The 8,031-nt window shown below is 44.2% G+C and overlaps 1 protein-coding gene across 2 annotated transcripts; it reads left to right on the plus strand.

Annotated features, from left to right (window-relative positions):
* Positions 1-3,395: 3,395 nt before the first annotated feature.
* Positions 3,396-7,688, plus strand: si:dkey-82o10.4 (uncharacterized protein LOC797793 homolog). 2 transcript variants are annotated; one of them, XR_006844259.1, is made up of 6 exons: positions 3,396-4,360; positions 4,965-5,036; positions 5,209-5,335; positions 5,452-5,596; positions 6,790-6,891; positions 7,112-7,688. XR_006844259.1 is itself a non-coding variant. In XM_046398866.1 (5 exons), exons 1-5 carry the CDS (start codon positions 3,956-3,958, stop codon positions 7,194-7,196), a joined length of 834 nt encoding a protein of 277 aa, XP_046254822.1. In that variant the 5' UTR covers positions 3,401-3,955; the 3' UTR covers positions 7,197-7,686. The 2 variants fall into 2 exon arrangements, 1 of the variants encoding a protein (XP_046254822.1); XM_046398866.1 differs by lacking the exon at positions 6,790-6,891 and having other exon boundaries at positions 3,401-4,360; positions 7,112-7,686.
* Positions 7,689-8,031: the final 343 nt, after the last annotated feature.

Below are 8,031 nucleotides of genomic sequence, written 5' to 3' on the forward strand. Positions count from 1 at the left end.
ACATTTGCAGTGTCATTGATCAAACAGGGCAGAGTTGCAGTGAAGGCACACACACACACACACACACACACACACACAACAAAAGCTCTGAATGAGTGGAGGAGGGGTGGCGGAGGTGGACGTGGTGAGGTGTGACACTTCCTGTGAATCGTGTCAACAGACGCAACAGTTTCACGTTGGAAACTGCTTCCTTTCCTTGAAACACGAGTCACATCCAGAAAGCAGCCTTCTCTCATTAACTGATTGGTGACGGGTGAAAAGTCTGCACTTCTCCACAATTCATCAAAAAAGCAAAACAAAACAAAACAAAACAAAAAAACCTGGAAGTCTAACTGGTGATAATCTGAGCTGCTGAAAGTTTTCCAACTTGTGTCATTCTAAAAAAGAAATAAAAAATACACCCTGGTGTCCTCACCCTGGTGTCCTCACCCTGGTGTCCTCACCCTGGTGTCCTCACCCCGTTCCAGCCCCACTGGGTAACCACGCACCCATTGTGTTCTCCTCAACTTGTTAAAACACCACATGGTGCATTTGCATAGGATAACCAACATATAGCGAATCATTTGCATGCCTGAAAGTGCACTTGAGTAACCGTAATTACACGTGACACCAATTACTCTGTTACTTTGTATTAAATTATAATGGAAAATTCCACTAGAGAATTGCAGCCTAATTGCATCTTAATTTGCATAATTTTGCATATTAATCACATCTCAGATGAATAATAAATTTCAGCAGATTTTTTAATTTATGCATAGATACAAAAACAAGTTGAAAAATAATTTGTGAGTGAAAAAAATCAGGAACTATTACTTAGAGCATTTGTGCTAATTTCTCTTATTACCGCATGCTCAAGTCAAAGATATCTGTACTCCTGATCAACAAGCCCGACGTTACGAAATCCAGAGTTAGTAAAACATTCAGCGGAGGGGGAAGAAAGGAACGCAGAAACAAATTTTGGAAATAGCCACGCTTCAATTTTACATAAAACTTTGTGGCTCTTTTTAAACTGCTTTCCATAGCAGAGATGCCAAACACATTCGACAATTATAATTCAAATCACTTTCTTTTCTCTCTCTGTTTTTATTTTTTTTCCTGGTCAACACCTGTGCCTGCTATTGTGTGTGGCTCCCTGCCAGCACACTCAAAATCCAATACCTGTAGCCCAGATTAAATTCAGATGTACAAAACATTTCTTTTCTTTCTTTTTTTTTTCATTTTAAAATGCCATCCTTTTCAAGCGTAAAGTTGACCAAGCGATTTTATGAATCTGATAATGAAGACAGACTAAAACAAAAAAACTCAAATCTGCTTTTTTCAGTCCATTATCGCTTCATTTTCAAGACATTTTCAGAAGAAGTAAAGTTGGAACCAGAACAAACAAGATGCGGGAAAAGACATAAAACACAGGAAACACAATATTTCTCAACCTTTTGAGGCTTCTGAAAGCTAATGACTGAGCTGTGACCACTTCAGCTAAACATTTCTTTCCTTTTCGATTAAATTTTTAGAGGGAAAACAAACAAAGAAAGGATGAGAATATGAGCAAACTTCCTCATTCACACATTCGCTGCCTCTTATATGACAGACGCTCCACAGTTTACATTATAACGAGCAGTAAATTGAGTTTTCGGACACTTTAGTCACCGCTGACAGATTTCGACGCAGTGGCACATTTTATCATTTATAAATCCATCACAGGGTTGTGTATTTTTTGCTCTGAAATAACAAAAGCAAACACTGTGACCTGTGTAGCAGAATGTGGAGTTACGGTACACTGAAACATGTTTGCTCTTTCTCTTCCCGTTAACTTCCCCCCCCTCAGAGCGGCTCCAGCCTTCCACCACGTTCACATGTGAGAACTTAAATCTGAAGCTTCGCCGTCGTGTCTGTTCACACTTCCTGTTTTCAGGAAAATATGAAAACAGATATCCCAGAGGACCTCATCGTCTTATTGACCGGTGGTGGTCGTTATTGATAATCCAGGCTCCATGTTTAACCCCTGCTCCACCGGCGACGTGCCTCACACACTCAGGAGGTTTGTTCAACGTGACATGTTTATCTGGCCAGGTGTTCAGCTGTGGACAACAGTGCCTTTCAGTGGCACAGCAGAGGAAGGAGCTCAGCGAAGACACTCTGAGCAGGAGTGTCCCTGCCTGCACAAAACTGTACGCTTCACTCCTTTCATCATGACATTTGTTCTAATGAGGGTCCAGTCTTTTATTTTTCTCTCATTAATGTTCTAACTGCTACTTCACAGAATCTTCCACAATGCCAGGAACATACAGGAGGGTAAAAACGTTAAGCGTCCAGAGAGGACACAGAGGACATGACCTCAGTGTCCTGTACCTGCTGGCACGCTGAACTGCTTTCAAAGGAGGTTTAATCTGCTGTTTGTGGTGTAAATTTAAGTCGGTTCATTAACCTGCAGGACACGAAGGCCAGAAATGTTTCTCACTTGCTGCTTTTTCTGTCTGAACTCATCCACGCAAATGCAGACTGCGTCTCTTTTGACAGTTTGCATGTGACAGTTGAATTTGATGAGATCACACGAAAACAAACGTGTCCGAGCATGCCCTGTGGTGAACTTTAGTTTGCAAATGTCACCTCAGCCTGTGTGTGTGTGTGTGTGTGTGTGTCTTTTCTCCCACCTTCACTCTGTGTTAAATGTCTTGATTATTGGTGCAACAAACAGCAGCAGCCTGGACTCTCAGCTCTCCTTCACTCGTGTGTTTATCTGCAGAATCTCCCACAATTAATCTCATCCAGCGCGGAGTCGTTAATATTCTGCTCCATTCGACTCGCAGATGTAAAAAGCATTCTCAGCTGACACACATAATTACTATGATACATCCCGGAAAGGTTTCCGTGTCTGAGCGCAATTTCAAATAACCGAGTGCTGCGCTGCTAATTATTGATAAATAAAATTAGTTGGGAGAACTTCAGGTGGGCGGGGCCGCGCGCAGGTGTCTGCCGCGTGAGAGCGAGCGCGCGCGGAGAGCGACGGGAAAAGGGCGCTGACCTGTAATCACCGGGGGTTTAATGATGTTTTGGTCTGATGATCAAATTTCACATTTTCGCGCAGTCATTTTGGGCACCTGCGCAGAAAACAAAGCCTGGGCGGAAACTTCTGGCCCGTAGGAACAACGTGTTCTGTGTGTGTGTGTGTGTGTGTGTGTGTGTGTGTGTGTGCTAATAATGCATGCACGGCAGATACGCTCAAAGTTACTCCAGTTTTCTCATACAGGATGGACTCACGCCATGAGGAAGATAAATGGATATTTATCTCCCTCTACTGGAGTCTGTGAGTAAAACTACTCTGCTGCCTTCACGTGCTCCTTGTAAGTTTAAGACTTACTGAATGGCAACGAGAGAAAATCCGCTGAAAGCTTTTGTTCCATTTCGTTTTTCACAGCCGCTGAAAGATGAATGAGAGACAAAACTCGAAGCATGTAAGCGAGTTGATGTTAAAGTGTGGCGTTAATTAAAAATATGCAGTCAGCCTACATGTTTTAAAAAGCGTTAATATTAAATAAATGTCTCTGCGGATGAATATATGTCATCTTGTCTGGACTGATATTTGTCAGCGGCTTTGCCTGTTTAAACAGAGTCACACAAACAAATACAAGGCCAAAGCCATTAAATCCATATAAAATAAATTCCGGTAATAAATATACCAGTTAATAATTAGGAAAGAAGCAGCTGAAAAAGCCGAAAGACTGAAACACCTCCAGCACGCTGAGAAGTGGGAGATGCACATCAGTTTAGCTCCATGAGGTTGTTCCCGCATTTCCTACAGCACATGAAGGCAGCAGCCGTGTGTGTACGTCGTGAGCACGATAAGGACTATGGGTAAGCTGCAGCATGGGGTGAGTTGCATAAGGTTACCATAGGTAACAACAGTGACAGCGCTGGCTGTTTGAGACCCACCCTGTGGCGCCGCGTCCTCCTCCTGATGCAGCGTATCGTCAGGCTCGCTTCCTGCCGGGAGCTCAGCGGCCTCGCGGGGCGTTCGCCCGACCTCTGCGCCTGGAAGAGGGGCCGGATCTGTAGCCGTAAGTCGGCCATGCACCGGCAGTGGGCGGAGGGCTGTGCTCGTCCCTTCAGCGGGGAGTCCGGCGCGCAGGGCCGGCGGATGTGCAGGCAGAGGTTCGTGATGGCCGGTCAGACACTCAGACAGTTCAGCTCAGAGCCGGGAGCCGATGGGCCGCAGGGGAACCGCAGTGGTCAACCCGCCATCTCCGTGGTCGGCATCCCGGATCCGATTACATTTATCCGCTGTAAAGTCATCATGTATCTCACCAAGCTGTACTTTGATGTAGACATCAACTCTGTGGAGTTTGACAGAGGAGTCAAGCAGGTAACAGAGACGACAACAGGCCTTCCAGCTGACTGCTGCTGCATCAGCATCAAACAGCTGGGAAACATTTGGTCGTGAGCTTAACAGAAGGCCTCGTGTGGTCTCAGTTTATGTGGCAAGTGTTTGAAAAGTGTCCTGCAATTCTTCACATGTTAATGAAACTTGAAAAGATTGGGGTTGTGACATGAGGGCTCATAAGGTTGGTGAAAAGCCAAAGCTGAGTGACGACAACTTGAAAAATAATTAATCTATCTTAACAGTAACTGAAACTCACAAAAATGTAATCTTAGTGAGTTACATGTAGAACTCAGTCACTCGGACAAAGTCATTCCTGCTGAGAAATCACCTCAACATCGACTCAGCAGGTGTTCTGGAGCTTTCGATCTAATGACATGAGCTTCATCGGCCGATCCAGTCTCTCCAGATGCGTGTCTGAACTTAAGACACTCTGGAAGTTCTGACATTTGATTCTTGAAAACTCTTACATGCATTAAGCGTGAGGTTCCACAGGTAACAGTCACAGGTGAGCAGCAGGAGGAATGACATGAGGCTCTAACATCATTCACCACGATGCAATCACCTTGTTGTTCCTCATCCATCGCAGGCTTTGGTCCACGTCTCCAACTTGATGGCCAGTGGCAGATACCACAGGCTGGTGGACATAGTGTCCAGTGAGGTAACGCATCACGCACATGCTGTACATGCACACACAAAGTGGATGTAGTCAGCTGACTGTCCCACAGTGGGCGTTTGAGCTTTGTTCTAGAGCTGATAAGCGAACAGAAGTTCATTTGTCGTCCCTGTTGGTTTTTTATTTTTTATTTTGATGAGCTCTCTTGTCCTTTCAGATGATGGAGCACGTGGAGAAGAAGTGCAGGTCTCTCAGCGATGCTCAGAGGCAGCAGCTAGCGGTTACAATGGATGATATTGTATTTGTGCTGCCCGAAGACGTGTCTGTCGTCTTCGATCAATACGGTGAGATTTTGAATTTCCTGGAGGACGACGTCATGGACTCGTACCCTCAGCTTCAGAGCTTCAGCCTCGTATTGAGGTTCTTGTTGTCTGGTTTCTGACGTTTTTTTTCCTTGCAGACAGGAAGTTCTGCTTCGTCGTCATGAGGTTTTGGATTCTGTCAACACACGAAGGCCCCGATGACCCCGAAGGCACAAAGATGTTCAAGGTGGCCCCTAGTAAAGATGGCGGTCCACAGAAGAAGATGGCGACCGCGGTCTACGAGTAAGCACTCGGCTTGTCAAGCGAACACATCACAGACATTTCAGTGCGTCCAAAAGTAGGGACTGCCATCAAATCTTTCCTCATTCAGCTTCGACATGTTCAGATCCGCTTCATGCAGCGTGTGCTGACTCCTTTTGCTAAAAGCTCATTTTTGATCATTAATTTGCTCAGACATTTTGTGCCAAAATTTCTGTTTGGTTTATTTCTCTCTTACAGAGCATACTGAATCACAATTAAAGGTACAAATATTTACTTAGAGAGATAATTATATGTTGGCAAAAGCTCAAAGTTACCTGCAGGCTTTCCAACATATGGCATGTCTGTTTTTGTTGGGCGGGTAACAGAGCCGCAGCTGATGGTGGCAGTCGAATTGTTTATCAGATATATGTGGAAAGCATCGTTTTGGAGGAATGTTCTAAAGTGTCTTGTGTGGGTGGATGAGAGTTCGTCTAATATTTAATGCCTCATTTGGAAGGATGTTGAAAATGATGCTTATACACATTGAAGTAAGAAATATTAATGGAGGTACTGACTGGGAGAATAAATGGAAACCGAGCACTTTAAAGTGTATCTTGGCTCTTATCAGTTATCATCTAGTTTGGGCAAAGAACGTTTCAATCTAACAAACCACGCAACAGCTTGAAATTTACAATAATAATCAGATCAGCTGTCCCTCTCTCTTTATATTTAAACATTTCTTTAATCCATTTTCAAAGCTGATGGATGAAATTCAGAGTATCCAGCAAATCGCTTTCGCCCAGCATGAAGTCTGACACTGGAGAGCAGCAGCTTCTGCTCTCCGCTGCCCCATCTCACTTACCAGGTTCAAAATATCACGCAAGCGCCATGACGTCTCTTCACCGAAATGTCTCGTCGTGTCTAAAGGAAGTTGGAGGAAATGTTGTGTGTTATGTGCTCCTTGCATGAAAAGAACCTTTGACTGTTTGTCAAAAAGTAAAGAATCCAGTCCTGATTATGTAAAATTCTGTCAGCACATCACTTCAGTTGTGCTGATTTGAGCCTAAAGAAGCACTGATATGATTTTCTGCCGTAACAGGAGGGGGAGTAATTTCACTCTCAGCCTCTTTTCATTTCCAGTCAGTAATCCTGTTAGTTGCTGGACTACATGGTGTGGCTGTTCTACCTAATGCCCACCTATCTAGTAAGCCAGATTCTCTCTCCCGTTGTTTCAGATCTTTGAATCCCCTCTGAGAAAGCCTGTTACACTTCAAATGTTATCCCAAAGGCTAGCAAACAGGCAGTTTGGCAGGATAAGGAAGAACATTGTTTTCAAGGTGAGACCAGAAGCAGAACTTAGTTTGAGTTGAGTGTTAGTCAGTCCAGCTTATCCTCAAGGACTTTGAATGCACTTGGAGGATGCTCCTCTGCAGCCCCTGTGAATTTTAAATAAAGGAGACATGCAGTATGAACGATTTACTGGGGCGCTGCTCAAGTTTAAAATGAGAGTAAACTATCATAAAGCCTGTTAAAGCTGTCCGGCCCTCTTCTGTTCAGGTTCCAGAGGGAGCTGACGAGGGGAGCCTCTCCTGACTGGACTGTCACGACTGTTTGGCACTGGCAGTGGAAAGCAGCTGAGTGATTTGACTCGACGCCGCGAGGCCATTTGTCAGTCAACAGGAGACAGCAAGGGGGGTAGTGTTTGGCTGAATTTACTTATTTGTAAAAGACAACATGACACCGGACCACAGGCACAGCAGCCACAAGACTGATTGTTGAATGAACCGACTGTCTGCGAGGATCACATGAAACGGGACCCAGAGCCGCAACACTAAAGCTGAGCAGATGACTGAAGACCTCATAACTTTAGAAATAAACCCGTCTTAGTACTTGAAGTCATCCTTAGACCCTGAGATGCCTTTAAAGCCTCCTTTCAGTGCTGATGTTACACAGCAGGGGAACTTGATTTTTTTTTTTTTTGCCAAACTTCTATTTTCTTAAGGTCAAGAATGAACTGTGACACTGAAGTCTGCAGTTTTTTTGTACATTGTATAAATAAATTGCTTCATCATATCAAGAAGGTTTGCCATTGATCCCTCACCGTCAAGACCTTCCTTTTTATAACTTCTGTACAGCCACTAAACAGGTCAGAGTGTGATGACTGGAATACGAAAGGAGCCTACTCAGACTCAGGAGCACTTTGTAAAACTTGTCGGTAAACAGTTAATTTGCAAATCATTTGCTTTCTGTCTTTGGGAATCGTTGCTAACGGCCGACTCTGCTTTAGCATTAAAGGTGAAGTCCTTGTATTCCACGACTGAAGTCTCTGCATGTGATTCATCAGACATACATTACGAGGGACTGAATATATTAATGTAGTGGTACTTGCGATAACACGCAACAGGAAACAAGATAATCCTGCTGTGCATGTTCTGGTACATGGTTGTCAAGAAAGTACTTGACGAGAGATCACAACA

This window comes from Scatophagus argus, chromosome 9, assembly GCF_020382885.2.
Source record: "Scatophagus argus isolate fScaArg1 chromosome 9, fScaArg1.pri, whole genome shotgun sequence".
Taxonomy (NCBI): domain Eukaryota; kingdom Metazoa; phylum Chordata; class Actinopteri; family Scatophagidae; genus Scatophagus; species Scatophagus argus.